This window comes from Ochotona princeps, chromosome 9 (genome assembly GCF_030435755.1).
Source record: "Ochotona princeps isolate mOchPri1 chromosome 9, mOchPri1.hap1, whole genome shotgun sequence".
Classification (NCBI taxonomy): Eukaryota; Metazoa; Chordata; class Mammalia; order Lagomorpha; family Ochotonidae; genus Ochotona; species Ochotona princeps.
This window is the reverse complement of record NC_080840.1, coordinates 75,623,198-75,638,252: the sequence shown is the minus strand read 5'-3', so window position 1 is coordinate 75,638,252 and position 15,055 is coordinate 75,623,198. Positions and strand designations below refer to the sequence as shown.

Below are 15,055 nucleotides of genomic sequence, written 5' to 3'. Positions count from 1 at the left end.
ATTGCTATATTCTCAGAACTGTACTTATGGACTGTATTGAATCTGTTAACAGCTAAAAGATTGAAATTAAAAATGTTTTAAAGATACATTCTAAGATAAACTTTGATGTTAAGTAAAATGCTATTTTTCTGCAAGAAAATTCCCCTACAGTCTGGATAACAAGTACACTCATTGTTTCAAATGGTTCCTGGTTACTACCAAGCCCTCTCAGCTCATGAAGCAAGGGAATGTGTGTGTGCATGTTGACCCATATGTATAACATGTTTCTACATATTTTCATAAATGTCTGAATTAAGCCAAATATGAGGTTAGAGTGATATCTGTTCTATGTCTAACATCTGTTGTCAGGCCTGGCATGATGGTTCAGTGACTAAAATCCTTGCCTTGTAAGTGTCAGGATTCCACTGATTGATGTCCTGTATGCCCCACTTCCCATTCAGCTCCCTGCTGGTGGCCTGAGGAAGCAGTGGAGGACGGCCCAAATCCATGGGTCCCTGCACCTGCATAGGAGACCCAGAAGAAGCTCCTGGCTTCATATTGGCTTAATCCCAGCCATTGCGGCCACTCGGGGCGTGAACCAGCGCATGAAAGATCTTTCTCTCTGTAACTCTGCCTTTCCAGTAAAAATCTTTAACACACGTTATTATGTGGATTATTTTGACCTTCTCCTTTTGCTTATTTTTTTTGGGAGGGGGTAAGATTATTATTTCCATATTGTTTCCTTCATGTTTAAAGGGGGGTATTAAGGGAGAAGCCCCACCCAATTTCCCACCCTCCCCAGGTCCCGGATGTAGGGCATGCTCTGAGGTTCTTGCTCAAGTGGTTTTGATAGTTCCCCAGTTATGAATCACTCCAAATTTTGCCACTCCAAGCACGATGAGGTCTTTGAAGGATCCACTGATTGACATAGTCCATCATAGAGTCTCTGCCCAGCATTTTGCTGCCAAGATATAGCTGAGATGGCTGATTGACCTGTTCTGTCTTCTCTCTTTTCTTGGTTAGGGTTCTGAGTCCAGCATTTCAATTGGGGAGATCTCCAAAGAAACTTTATCTGAGGTGTTCTCAACCAGATTCTTGTATGTACTAGCAAGTACAGGGCCCGGCACAGTCCATCGTCCTGATCAGCTGGTGGTTGCAATCGCTGGGTTGGTTCTGTTTCCAGCTCTGACTTCCACTGGAACCAGTGGGTGTTGCAGTCCAGCCTGGTTCTGCCCAGCACATACTCGGCCCTTGCATAAATCAGGGGAAGCTGCAGCCTAGTTGGAGCGACGCACAATAACCCCCACCAGGCCTGCCCCCTACCCTGGTTTGCCAGTATGTGTAGCAGACTAGTCCAGTCTGTCCCACATCCCATTTGGCTCTAGTACATGTCAATGGATATTAAATCTTAGTTCCACCTAACCAGCTCCACTGTGCAGCCCACACAGATGCTGTAGGGTATCTCTCTAGCCACCTCAGCCCCCATGCTAGTTTTTGTGCCCTCCCGTGGGAGTGGTAGCCCAAGAGGGAGGAGTCCACTATTTCCCTCCCAGGTTGCTCTCACTCCCAGATTATGCACTCTCCAGGTAGTTCTGTGGTTTGACTTGACAGAATTATCTCCCAGTGCCAGCTTCTGCCAGCTGATGCTGCGGCAAAGCCCAAGCAACACTCACCCACTCTAATTTTGTTTGTACCAGTAGGAATAATTAGCCCAGCCTGGCTTTTCCCTGATCTGGTCCACATGAGGCGCACAGGTGTTGTAGCCCTGCCCAGTCTGGTCTGCCCCCATCCCAGCTCAAGCTCTCCAGTGGGAGTAGCTGTCCAGCAAGGGAACCCCCACTTATTCCCCTGCTGGCTCTGCCCCCTCCCTTCCTGGTTCTCACACATGCTGTTTGGGCACTGTGGTCACATCCAGTACAGGCAGCCTCACCTTGGCATTCTGTATTGTGCACTAGTTTTTGTTGCGACCAAACCCGTCTTGACCCACACTGTTCTGGTGCTTGGATTTGCCAGTGGATGACGAGAACTGATTCAGCCTGGTCTGCCCCCGACCCATGCCAAGTGTATGCCAGTGGGAAACTTTCCATGGCCTACCTGCAGGGGCTGTTTCCTATCATGCTTCTTGAGCTTACCTGCAGGGTCTGTGTCCTGCCAGAGGAGTTACCCAGGCTCCTCCATCAGAACCTCTCCCAATGCCAGATTTTGCGCATACCAGGGGGTCCATGAGCCAGCCCTACTCAGTTCACCTACTGTCCTAGCAGGAACAGTGTCTTTTCCTGACTGGCCTTCAACCCAAACTGGTCCTTGCTGTTGGATGTTTCAGCCCAGCCATGGCTCATCCATACCCACATATGGCTCACACATGGCTCAGTAGGGGTTGAGACCTTGCCTAGTCCATTCCCCATCTACCCTGGTCCTCCAGGACTCCAGGCGGTGTTGGGGTCTGACCCGGCTCGGTCCTTTTGCTTATTTTTAATGCCTTATTTCAGCAGTGAGCTATCTTCCTCCCAGCATCTGAGATCTAGTAACATCATTGTTTCATTCCAGTTCATCTGTGTAGCAGTAGCAGAATGTTTAACTCATACCTCCATGTAAAACAGTGTTAGTAACTATGGTTTCTTTGCCTTTAGCTGTCAGACTCCATTCATCTCCCAAGTAACTCAGGTTTGCATCATTTCCCTTCACTCTCTCCACTGAGGTTGTTGTATACATTTCTAGTATGTATGAATTCTTTTCGAAGGGAGTATGAAGAAAATAGTAAAGGGAGAAATATCAAAATAGCTGCTAGTGGGACCATAAAATTTTTTTCACCAGGGGCAATGAGTGATTTTTCTGTTGTTCACATTCCAGCCAGAATTTTCAGGGTTTTTTTCAGGCTTTAACGATTCTAATGTGCTTGTAGTCATAGCTCATCACTATCTGATTGCAGTTTCCTTCTTTAGAGAAACGAATAGCAAACATTTATTCAACAGTCTATTTAAATAATAATTCAAGCAATAATAAACATTTATTCAGATTTATTCGACACCCATGTATTTTAATTGGTGTCATGCTGGTTTATATATTTTCTGCATTTTAATTGGTATTTTTTTTTTTTGCTATTGAATTTTAAGAACTATTTGTATGTCATGAATTTAAGTCCTCACTCAGATTTTTTGTAAGATTTACGTATTTTTTATTGGAAAGACAGATTAGATTTGCAGAATGAAGGAGAGACAAAGAGAAAGATCCTACAGCCATTAGTTGACTCCTTGAATGGCTGCAATGGCTGGAGCTGAGTGGATCTGAAGCTAGGAGCCAGGAGCTTCTGAGTCTCCCACATGGGTCCAGGAACCTAAGGCTTTTGGCCGTCCTCCACTGCTTTTCCAGGCCACAGGCAGAGAACTGAATGTGAACTGGAGTAGCTGGGACACAAACTAGTACCATTTGGGATCCTGGCACTTTCAAGGTGAGGATTTAGCCAATGAACCATTGTGTAGGGCCTAGATATAAGTTTTATAAATATATTCTACCTTTTGCTTAAGTGTTTCTCCTCCACAAAATAAAGGCTTTGGTTTTGTAGTTCTAATGCCAGTTCTTTGTTTTGTTTTGTTTTATTTCTTTTCTTTCTTTCTTTTTTTTTAGGACTTACATTTTTGGAATGTAAACGTATGTCATTCTAACCAAGGTCATTTTGATTTTTTTCTTGAATTTTTCATTTTATATTTAGATCTGTTTTGCATTTTAAGTTGGCTGATGCTATTATAAAGCTGCAACCTAGCTGGTGTTTTATTGGCAGAAGAACAGATGCATAAATGGAACCCAAATAAGAGTTCCGATGTCATCAATTGGCCCACGCTATGTATGTCGCATGCTGTTAATGACTGACGAACCTATGGAACCTTGTGTGAATTTTGGCAGTTCTTGGATTTTGGGGAATATTTCTATTTTGAGTAATTTCTCACATTTGCATAGATCTCTTCATACTGCTCCTTTATTATCCTTTTAACATCAAAGGATTTTATTTTCAATTTTTTGTTTCATTTCTTTTGCTTGTTTTGGCTCAAATTATTCTTTCATTCCTGGTTTTCTGAAGTTAAAGATCTGATACTCAGTTCTTTCTGATTTTAAAGTTATTCATTTAATATTATTAATTTTCATTTAAGCGGTTTTCTTTTTTTTTAAAAGATTTATTTATTTTATTACAGTCAGATATACAGAGAGGAGGAGAGACAGAAAGGAAGATCTTCCGTCCCATGATTCACTTCCCAATGATTCACTTCCAAAGCCGGGAACCAGGAACCTCTTCCGGGTCTCCCACACGGGTGCAGGGTCCCAAAGTCTTGGGCCGTCCTCGACTGCTTTCCCAGGCCACAAGCAGGGAGCTGGATGGGAAGTGGAGCTGCCGGGATTAGAACCAGCGCCCATATGGGATCCCGGCGCGTTCAAGGCGAGGACTTTAGCCACTAGGCCACCATGCCGGGCCCTTAAGCAGTATTCTTGCTGAACCGAAACATTTCGACAAGCTATGCTGTTGTATTCCTTTGATTCAAAATAGTTTTTAAAATTTTCTCTTGACTGTTTTTTCTTAGCTAATTCTTACGTCATTAGGAAAGGTCATGCTTCATTTCCAGTAATGAAGGATTTTCTAGTTTTCTTTCTGTTATGCATCCCAGTTTACTTCCCTGGTGGCCTGAGAAAATACTTGGTATGACAATATAACTGTTTTATCTTCCATAATGTAGCATATCTTGGTGAATATTTCATGTAAAGTTAAGCACATTGTATATTCTGCTGTTGTTGGGAAAAAATCTACAAAAAAAAATCTACTTTGAAAAGGTCATGCAAAATGGAATTAAAATTTTATCTTAGTGATCTATGCTTTTTTAAATTTTTTTAAATTTTTAAAATTTTTTTTTAGAAATTGGACAATACTTTTATTTCCTTTCCATATTCATAATTTCTAATTTAATCTTTTATTTTATTTATTTATTTATTTTAAACATATTTTTATTGCATTTCATTTTTTAAAAATTAATTACATTGCATTATGTGATACATTTTTTATGCACTGGGATTCCCCCTACCCCTCCCCACACCCTCCCCCCACGGTGGATTGCTCCACCTTGTTGCATTTCCATAGTTCAAATTCAGTTGACATTCTTTCATTGGAGGTATTTACCAAGCATAAAGTCCAGCATCTTATTGTTTTATAATATAAATTGTTCATGAGCTTTATGAAGATGCCTTATAGTTTGGTGTTTAAGCCAGCTACATCATTGCTTAATTTTTCTATTTTTGGCCTCGTAGTTATTGAGGGAGAAATGTGAAAATCTACAGCTGCATTGGTGGGTCCTTTCAGTTCTGAGTGGTATTTGTCCCACATATTTTGAAGGTCTACTATTAGGTATATACACATTTATTAATGTTGATTTCCAGGAAAATTAACTATAATAAGGTAATGTCATTCCTTATTTCCACATCTTTGAATATATATGATTTTTTTGTGGAAAGCAGAGAACTTATTCTTTTTTTAAGCACTCTAACAATGTCTTTTTTATTTTATATCTATCAAATCACATTTAAAGTGGTTATTCATGTTCTTTGGTTAATATCTGTAATATTTGTAACTCTTTTCTACAGTTGAATTATTTACTTCTTTTCCTGCCCTTTCTGGTTCACATCAGCATTTTCTAGAGTCTGTTTACTTTCTCTTTAAGAAAATCCATTATTTTGCATTTCTCTTCTGCTGTTCCATGTGATGTACATATGCATAATTCATTTCATTTATCCAGATGCTGAATTCATTAATATTTCCGTATTATTATGAAATTGTTCTTTATACAGTTATCTCAGATTAGTTCGGGATAAGAAGAGTATTTTAGCTTACTGTCATTGCTTCTCCCATGACATACTTCTAATTAGGTAGATCTGAGTTTCCTTTTACCTCATAAGAATTTCTAATATTTCTTAAAGGTCATCTCTGTTGACAGTGAACTATTTTGTCTGATCAAGTCCACTTCACTTTCACTTTTGAAGGATAACTTCAATGGATACATAATTCTATGTTGTGATGTTTTCCTTCCATGCTTTAAATATTTCACTGCTCTTTCTTATTGCTGACGTGGTTTCTAGCAAGAAATCCAGTGTAACTGGAATTCTCATTCTTGGTCCTCTGTAAATGAGATGTTTATATTGGTTGTTGTTTTTCTCTATTTTAAATTTCCTCTGTCTTTTGTATTCTTCAGTTGGCTCTGCCATGCTTTAACATGACTTTGGTTGTTTAGTGTGTGGTGGGAGAGGCTGATTCCTCTCGGGTACATGCTGAGATTCCTGGTTCTGCTGTTGGGTGCTGCTTGTTTAATTTTTGGAAAATTCTTGACCATTATTACTTCAAATATTCCTTATGCTGCATGCTCTTTCTTTTCATATCTCACTTATCTTTTGAATTTTTATTGAGTTTTTGGATATTTTGTTCTGCCTTTGCTTGTTTGGTCATTTCTCATTCTTTTTTTTCCGTGCGCTATTTTCATACAGTTGGTGTTTTTGAAAGGATAATGATTTTAAGTGCTCGCAAAAACAAGATTAATATTGCTGGAGGGAGGGAAATATTGACATGGTCTTTGACCATCCTCAAGCTCTCCAATTGTTTGCTTGGCTGTGTTAATTCCATTGATGAGCCAAGTAAAGGTATTCTTCATTTCTGCTACAGGCTTGAAAAATTATTTGTAATATTTTCTGTCTGTTCTTTTTTCAGAGTTTTCATCTGTCTGCTTACATTTCTTGTTCAGTAGCTTCAAGGTCTATGTCAAATCTGAGTCTGGTCATGACGCTTGTTTTGTGTCTTCACACTGTGCTTCTCCCTTGTGTTTTAGCAGGACTTGTAATGCTTTCTGTGAGAGCTAGACATGATGTTTCTCGTCACAGAAGCTGAGGTTACCAGACCTCTAGTGTGAGGACTTGTGTTAAACTCACTGAGCTGTGCAGTGTTAAATGTTGGTTCTAGCTGTGGGTCCCAGAGGTTTCGAGTTCCTCTTGGGTCTTCCTGTCTGTTGACTGGGTTTCCCTAGGCACTCCTCCTCCGCAGTGAGACTGAGCTGATGGCTCTTTCAACTCTGACTTATCTTTATTATGTGGTGTAATGGTAAGGAATAGGGGAGTAGATATTTTCTCTCATCTTATGATTACATCTTATTCTTTTGATGACCCCTGATCCAACCTCTGCCATAACCACAAAGGGACCTTTCTTGCCTTTGCACTGTGAGAACCTGGTGAGGCTCCAGGAAGCAGAACTCAGCGTACCATGAAGGTTTCTTAAAGATCACAGCCTATAAGACAGTACTCTCATGCAGCCCACACTCAGCTCCCGGCAGTTCATCCACATCCTCACCTCGATGTATCTGTCAGTCCACTGCTCCCATGGCTCCTGCCACAAGTAAGCAGCTCTTGGCCTTGCATTCTCTGGTTTCTCATCTTCCTAGAGTTACAGCAGCAATTTTTCCTGACTTCATTTCTCTTCTAGGTCTAAGGAAAGTCAGTGAATTTCAGCCTTGTTGTGTTCTGAGTATTTAGATACAATATCTAACATCTCATGCATTTACTCTGTGAATTAAACTCAGTAACACTTTCCAAGTATTCTTCTTGCACCATGGTTTCTGTTATGACATGTCATTGGAGATGATCATCCTGTGATATTTTGATCTTGGTAATCTAAAATATTTAAAGCATTCATATTATTAAAGTAATACATGAAAGAAAAGTCAGTATTTTGAAAGCAAAATCATTCTTAGTGCTCACAAAACTACTTTAAAATTGCCATGGTTCTAGGGGGTCAGAGCTCTAGCTGTTGGCATAATTTTGGATGCAATTTGAGGGATACATTAAATGAGTGCTTGAAGAATTTATTAGGATTTTCCCAAAAAGTCAAACCAATAGTCTATGCTTGTGGATTTATAAGGAATGACATATGAGGGAATTGCCTTATGGGATTGTGTTTGGCACGCGGCTGCTTGTTTATAATCACTTGTGCTGCTCCCGCCAGCGAGTTCCAGTTCTGGGTTCTTGTATTAGACTTCTACCATGGTCTCTCTAGCCCCAGCTCCTGGCTCACCAGTCTCCACCTCCTGTGATACTATGTTGAGGCTGCACCCATAATGATAGAAATTTAAAGTTTCCGAAGTCTACTCTGAGTTCTTTGGATTCTCACTGTATGTATTCTCCCCAGCAGGACTCTAACTCAACTACTGAGTGTTAGTAAGGCTTAGGCATGTGTTTCAGTCCCCAAATCTCCTTGAGCTTTTCCATAACAATATGATCTTACTGCCTACTTGGTGTCTCTAAATATTTATTTGAAAGAGTTACAAAGAGGGAGCTAAAGAGAGAGAGCACGCTTTAGTCTACTGGTTAACTCCCTCAACGGCCGTGATGGTCAGGGTTGGGCCAGGCCGTAGCCATGAGCCAGGAGCTTCTTTGGAATTTCCCTTGTAGGCACAGAAGCCCAAGCACTTAGGCCATTTTCTGCTGCTTTCCTGGATGCCCGAGCAAGGAGCTGGACCATTAGTGAATACTCAGGGTGGCAGCTTTATTCTACAACTGACCCCCATAACAGGAAATTTGACCCCTTTCTAGTTAGCTTTTTTTGTGAGCCATATCAATAGAAGTCAGTGTCATTCAATTAAAAAAAAATAATAGGAACACTGAAGTAAAAATAGAATACTTTAACAAAAATACAGTTATTTATTCACGCAGAATCACATTCAAGGGGATCTTTTCCTCCCTTCCCTTGAAAAAAAAATTCGAAAAATTATTTGAAAGTTACTCTATGTACTGCTTAAAAGTGAAGTGGCCTAAAGCTTGCAGGCATTGTGTGTGTGTGTGGTAAAACAGATTTTCAAAGCAGACTTCCATCCTTCAAGGCAGGACTTTAATCCACTGCCTCTGTCTTCCCTTCATATTTTTCCCAATAAGGTTTATCTTTTGACGTTTTCTTCTAGAATGATCTGAGCATTTTTTAAGTCAGCGTATTTCTTTAACACTATGCACATTAGTCCTTGAAAACACTTATCATAGGTTTGGTGCAGAGTTGCAGAAGCCCACCCCATGCACAGGATTCTGTAATAGCCCGAGTCAGCCCACATGGGAATTAGTACTGGTTCACCGGGGAAAACACATCCATCATCAGTATGTGTACATTACTTTACACATCGCAGTGGTGACATTGGAAATAGTGGGCTGGCTTCTGTATATCCCTTTGCTTTCATTCTTTTCTTTTTGAAGATAGGGAAAAAGTCTTCCCCTTTCTCTCTTTAGCCTATATCTAGACCTAGTATATTTGGCATATTTTTCTGGAAATGCATTTTTTCATCAATGTAAGAAGATATAGATAGATACACTGCACAGAGCCTAATGCAGGATATATATCAGGTTATATGGAGCTGAAATTTAAAACAGTCTTAGGAGGCATGAGTGTGAAGCAACTCATCTTAAAAGAGAAGCAGCACTTTGGACAACTGATGAGCCTTGTAGATTACAGTTGGTTTCTTGGTGATTGCTGTGGCGTTTGAATGGCTGAGCTCTTGTTTGTACTGTCTGTGCTTTGCTCTGTGTCTGAAGCTTTGGTCATCCTGAACACTAGGCTTGCCTAGTTAATTACTAGCAAGAATTCACTGTAAGATTGGCTTTTGGTGCCTAGTCAGTCAAAAAGCCAATGAAATATATCATTTCAAAATTATATAGTGTGTATGCATTTATATTTCACAAATAAGGATTTTTGAAAACATAATAACTTTAGGTCCTTAATGGAAAATCTAAGTGATTCAGTGACCAGGTTGATGTGTCCTTTACAGTAGTACCTTTCAAGTGTTCATACAAGGAGGAATCAAACAGTTGCCAAATGTTCTTCTTCTTTTTTAAACCCAAACTGTCATAACTGTAAAGTCCCTTTGTGTTTTTTTATCCTTACTGAGTTCTGTGCAAGATACCCTTATATACACTCTTCTCCTTTCTACTCAGAGGATTTTCAGATTCTTTGCCTTCTGCAGCCGCAATAAACAAAAGTATTTTTGTCCTTGTGGGGCAAGTTAAGTCATTGCTTGGGGCATCTGCATTCTAGATCAGAGGCCCAGCTCCTCTCCCTCCAATTCAGCTCATGGATGATGTGCTTGAGATACTCCTGGCCATGATATGCCCAGCAGAGGCTATTGTGGCTGTTGGTAAACAACAGATGGAAGACACCTCTTCTCTCTCTCTCTCTCTCTTGCAATCTTTCCTCTCCTCTGCTCCCCCACTTCCCCTTTCCCCAATGTACCTCCCTCCCCTCCTCTCTCTGCTTTTTAAACAGGCAATCCTGTAAATTTTTTAAAAGTACTCATTTGTTTAAATGGTATAGGAATCAACAGCATTACTTGTATAGTTATAACAACTCTTGACATGTACATTGAGTATTCAGTCGGTATGCACTTAGTAGACATTGACGCTGACCCTGCAATCTGTTAGATCCTGCATTTGCTTGGTACTGTGAAGGCAAAACAACAATATAATTGACTCTTTGTTGGGCTCTATATTGTTTCTGCAGTTATCTCTTTAGTATGGGCAATCAAGTGGCTCTTTAGACGTTAAATATCTGTGACATGAATAAATGACCCAAAAAGATCCCAAGTGCTCAGACTTCTAGTCCATCAAAGTATATACCTGAAGGCTATGTGGTATGTAGATATGTTAAATTATCTTTCTGATACCCAGAACTGTTCCTTCTTACTCAACATAGGTGTATATTACACACACACACACACACACACACACTCACACACACACAAATAGCGCAAGCATTTGGACAAAGTTTTGAAGGTCAGAAGATAGAACAAGTGTAAAGCTTAAATGAAGTGCTTCTTTTCTGTTCTTACCATTTCAGATGATGGAAAGTTGTCCTTTGAAGAATTCAAAGCCTACTTTGCAGATGGTGTTCTCAGTGGAGAAGAATTACATGAGCTCTTCCACACCATTGACACCCATAATACAAAGTAAGGATTTTGTACTAAATTCGTGTGAGTGAGACCATGTGCATGAAGAGGAGAGAGGAGAGACACATTGAAGGCACATTCCATAATGCTTCCCTAAGTCTAATTCTGGGATAACTCCTCTTTAATCATTGAAATGCTCTGAATGACTGAACAATCTCTAGGAAGCTCTTCTAAAGTAGTTTTAGATTGCTCCCTTTTAGCAGAATGTAAAACAAGAGAATATAAATAATTCTCTTATTAATACGCAAGTGGAATTTTGCCTTGTTACTTAGGTGTCATGTGAATTTGTTTTGTTTAAAAATTGACCTTAAAGTATTCTTATCATAGTGATGTGGGTGGTTTGTAGCAGTTGTGCTAAGTCATTGTTAGCAGAGGGGTGCAAGTGTGTAGGACACAAAATTATCCCTGAATAGTCAATGTCTGTAGCAACTTACCCATTTAATTTATTTTCCCTAAATACATCTCTTTTTCATTAATATAATGCTTAGACTGTTCTACATTAATTCATTTAAGAATGTCCTATGTATATACTCATTATGCCTACAGTATATAATAATGAGGACTTTGAGCTATAAAACAGTAGAGATCTGCTTGTTTTGAGTAATTAAACTGGATGACATTCTTTTGTGAAAAAGCACCATTTCAGCCATGCCTTTGGACTCATCTGTGTGACTATTGCTTGAATAATCACAATCTTGCATTAGGCCCAGTGTGGTGCTGGTGTCAGGTAGTGAGGTAGCACATAAAAAAAAAAAAAATCAAAAACAAATGCTCTTGGGATACATCTGTGAACAAACATGTTCTTCAGGGCAGCTATTACAATTTTAAAAGATTAAATCCCATTTTCTCTAGCAGCTGATTATTTTTAAACCAATCAGTTTATATATTTTTTTTCACCACAGTGGGGTTACATATTCTTTATACAATGGCTTAAGTATTTTGTTGTCAGAAATAGTATTGATAATTGTAAATTAAGAAGTTAAATTCAGATGTGTAAATCTGGAAAATGATACATGGTACGATATAGAATCAGCTTATAGTTTAGTATAGAAATGGATTCACTAAAAATTTAGCAATGCTGCCTAAAAACCTGTTTGAGTTATGTGTGCACAGAACGTGTTGGGATGACAAGGGAGGGAATGTTAGCCCAGTTAATAGGTTCAGTTTAAACAAGTTAGGTCATCATAGGAAAGCAGAAATTGTTTCATAAAGGAATTGGAAGTAGGGAAAGAAAAGAATTCCAAGCAGAGGTGAGACCAGTAGGAAAAGCCTGGAATTGTAACAGGGAGGGGAGCAGCACATATTTTTTTGTTGTTGTTGTTGTTGTTTTGTTTTTTTACTTGCTGAAGCACCAACACTAAGGCTGAGATTGGAAGAAGAGGTTCTGAGAGGGAGCATGGGCCAGCCGAGAAAGAATTTGTTTTATGTCATTGCAAAAGTGTTTCATCTTTGTACCAGCAGTCAAGGTCAGCTATTTGTAAGTGATTATGGTTTCAGTCAAGAACGAGTTTAAAAGGATGAAGAGGGAAGAAGATTGCAAATGATTTCAGTTGAACCTTTAAGTGTCTGTTGGGAAAGAATGTTTATTTATATATGGAAGAAAGGAAATCATTATTATTCTGAGAAATGATACTCGAGAGAAAAAATGAACAGAGGCTCCGTTTATGTCTAGATGTTAATAAGATGCCGGGTCCACGGTGCATGCTGATTCTCTCTTGCTTGCTACATTTGTCATAAGGTTACAGCAATATCTGCGTTTGGAATATTTATTGAGAGATATAGTTCCAGAATTGGGTATCATGAAGATTTTTCAGTGCATATTTACTCATATTAGTGAAAAACACAATTTTCAATAAATCTTGTTGGGCTGATTTTGATATTTTAATTGACATGCTGAGGGCGTATCAGTGAGGAATAATATATTAAGTGTAAAGGAATAATTATCATTGTTAGTTACTCTCATGCGTTAGGAACAACAGTAAGTGTCACTGGTCATAACGATATTCAACCTAATTTGCAGCTAAAGTATGAGAGATAGAGGCCTCTTAATTATATTCATGAAGTTCCCTTGGGGGGAAGAAAAGGTGTCAGTGTCAGACTTTGATCTTTTAGGAACATCAATTCAAACATTGGCATGGAAACTTCAGAGCTTTACTTTAAGCAAGTGATAGCTTTTATCTTTGCATAATACAAATTTTAATTATTTTAGCAATTATGCTACATGGGCCATTTTCCCCCTTTCCTCATACCTTCTAAGGAAATAAGTTCTCCTCCCCATCCTGCTGCTGCTCAGCTATCCCCAACCACTTTAATCTAACTAAGGCCACTGCCTCATGTGGGGGAGCCTACTCCTACAGAGGCTGGACTTTAGAAATCAGATCTCATCTGCCTTTTGTGGTAGAAGGAGTCCCTCACAGAGTCCCTCTCTGCTGCAGAGGTCTGCAAGGTGCCTGGTTGTTTAAAGCCTGTTAGTTTAACCTCTTCTTGGATTGGAGAAATCAGCGTCTGTTTAATACTGTACATGTTCTATAATACATTTCAATCCATTCTATTCTTTGCCAAATTGTATTCTAAGGATCACCTCAGTTCATTTTGCCACCTATGGAAACTTAAGTCTTTTGCCTGGAAAAGCCTTATATTTGCCATGTTTGCCAAGTGATATATCTACCTTGAAAATATTTGGAAAGAAAGAAGAAAGATATATAATTTCTGGGTCAAATATACTTAATCTTCATTTAAAAGAAGAAAAGAATTATTTATTTCCTATTTTACCTATTTTATCTCTTTCTCTTCCACCAGAAAACTATGCATTTTGGTCAACTTTTCTAAGAGTTGCCATTCAGGGGGGGAAAAAGTTACTTAGATTCCTCAAAACTTAAGCCTGGAGATAAATAAGCAAAAAACAAATCTGCGATTTAGTAGCTTATAAAGTAAGGCCAGCACAGCAGATGGAGAGCAAAAATATTCACAAGGATGAGCATTAGGTCGATAGGAACCTTTTAGGGTTTACCACAAGTGTTCTCACTCACATAAAAAAAACAAAACAGCTTGTCCAGATTTTTGAGTTAGAGGAAAATATGTAGAATTTAGCATAAATCCTGTGGGTGAAGTCATAGCAGAAGAGGAGAGAAAGATGCCTTGGAGACCAGTATGATTCTCTCAGTGTGTTGCAATTTGGACTTGCAGAGTGTCAGGGCAGAGCAAATGGTAGACCAGAAGGAAAGTGTGTTGCAGGATGGAAGAATGGGCATACACTAGAGGGTCCCTTGGCCTTCATATACAGCTTGTGACGAAGGACAGATAACCAATGCATCTAAGTCAACAGTTCTTTGTTCTAAGTTAAAATAAGTTTTGGGTGCTGAACACTGAAATTTTAACTCCAAACTTGTTCAATCACTGAAGCACACTAATGCAACAAAAATATCACCACCTCCTAAAAGAGCTGCCTCTGAAAGTTTCAAAAGCTCTTTCTTAAACTACACTGTAATTTGTCTTTCTAAACTTCCACTTAGTTCTGTCCCGTAGGGCCATTCAGAATATAAATATTTTATGACAGGTCTTTCTAACAGTTGAAGGCAGCTTTCATGCACCAATGATTGGATAAACTCCCATAATAATTGAGAAGTAATTATAAAAATCATGTCAGATGGCAGAATTTTACTTCTGAAAAAAGTTGCTTACTCTAAATTATTGCATTCTAGTGAAACTGTAAAGCTTGAAGAGCTGGTTTGTAAAATTATCCAACTTTACATTACCCAAGATTTCCTTCTTGAGTTATCCACCTCACTGCTCAGGTAGACATGATTTCTGGTAAGTGGGAAAAGAAGGAAAAGGCATGACTCCTGGAATGAGCCCCAAAGCCTGCATGGCATTGTAAGTACAAAGTTGATTTCAATTCCAGTAGTGGACAAGAGAGACCTTTGTATTAACACAACCTAAACTAGCTTTATTTAGAACTGGAGGCTTACAAAAAATGCCAAGACTTCAGTGTCTAAAAAATGCAGCAAGTCACAATCTCAGGTACTAGTCAAGCAAGTATGGCATGACTGAGGAGAAGGAGTGAGGGAGAAGGAGCAGGA

The 15,055-nt window shown here is 39.1% G+C and overlaps 1 protein-coding gene across 1 annotated transcript in view; it reads left to right on the top strand.

Moving 5' to 3' along the window:
- NECAB1 (N-terminal EF-hand calcium binding protein 1) overlaps nucleotides 1-15,055 on the top strand; it is a 198,221-nt gene that overhangs the window by 25,815 nt on the left and 157,351 nt on the right. The window contains exon 3 of the mRNA XM_004597242.4: nucleotides 10,868-10,976. Coding sequence (XP_004597299.1) covers nucleotides 10,868-10,976 — 109 coding nt within the window. The remainder of the gene's footprint in view (nucleotides 1-10,867; nucleotides 10,977-15,055) is intronic.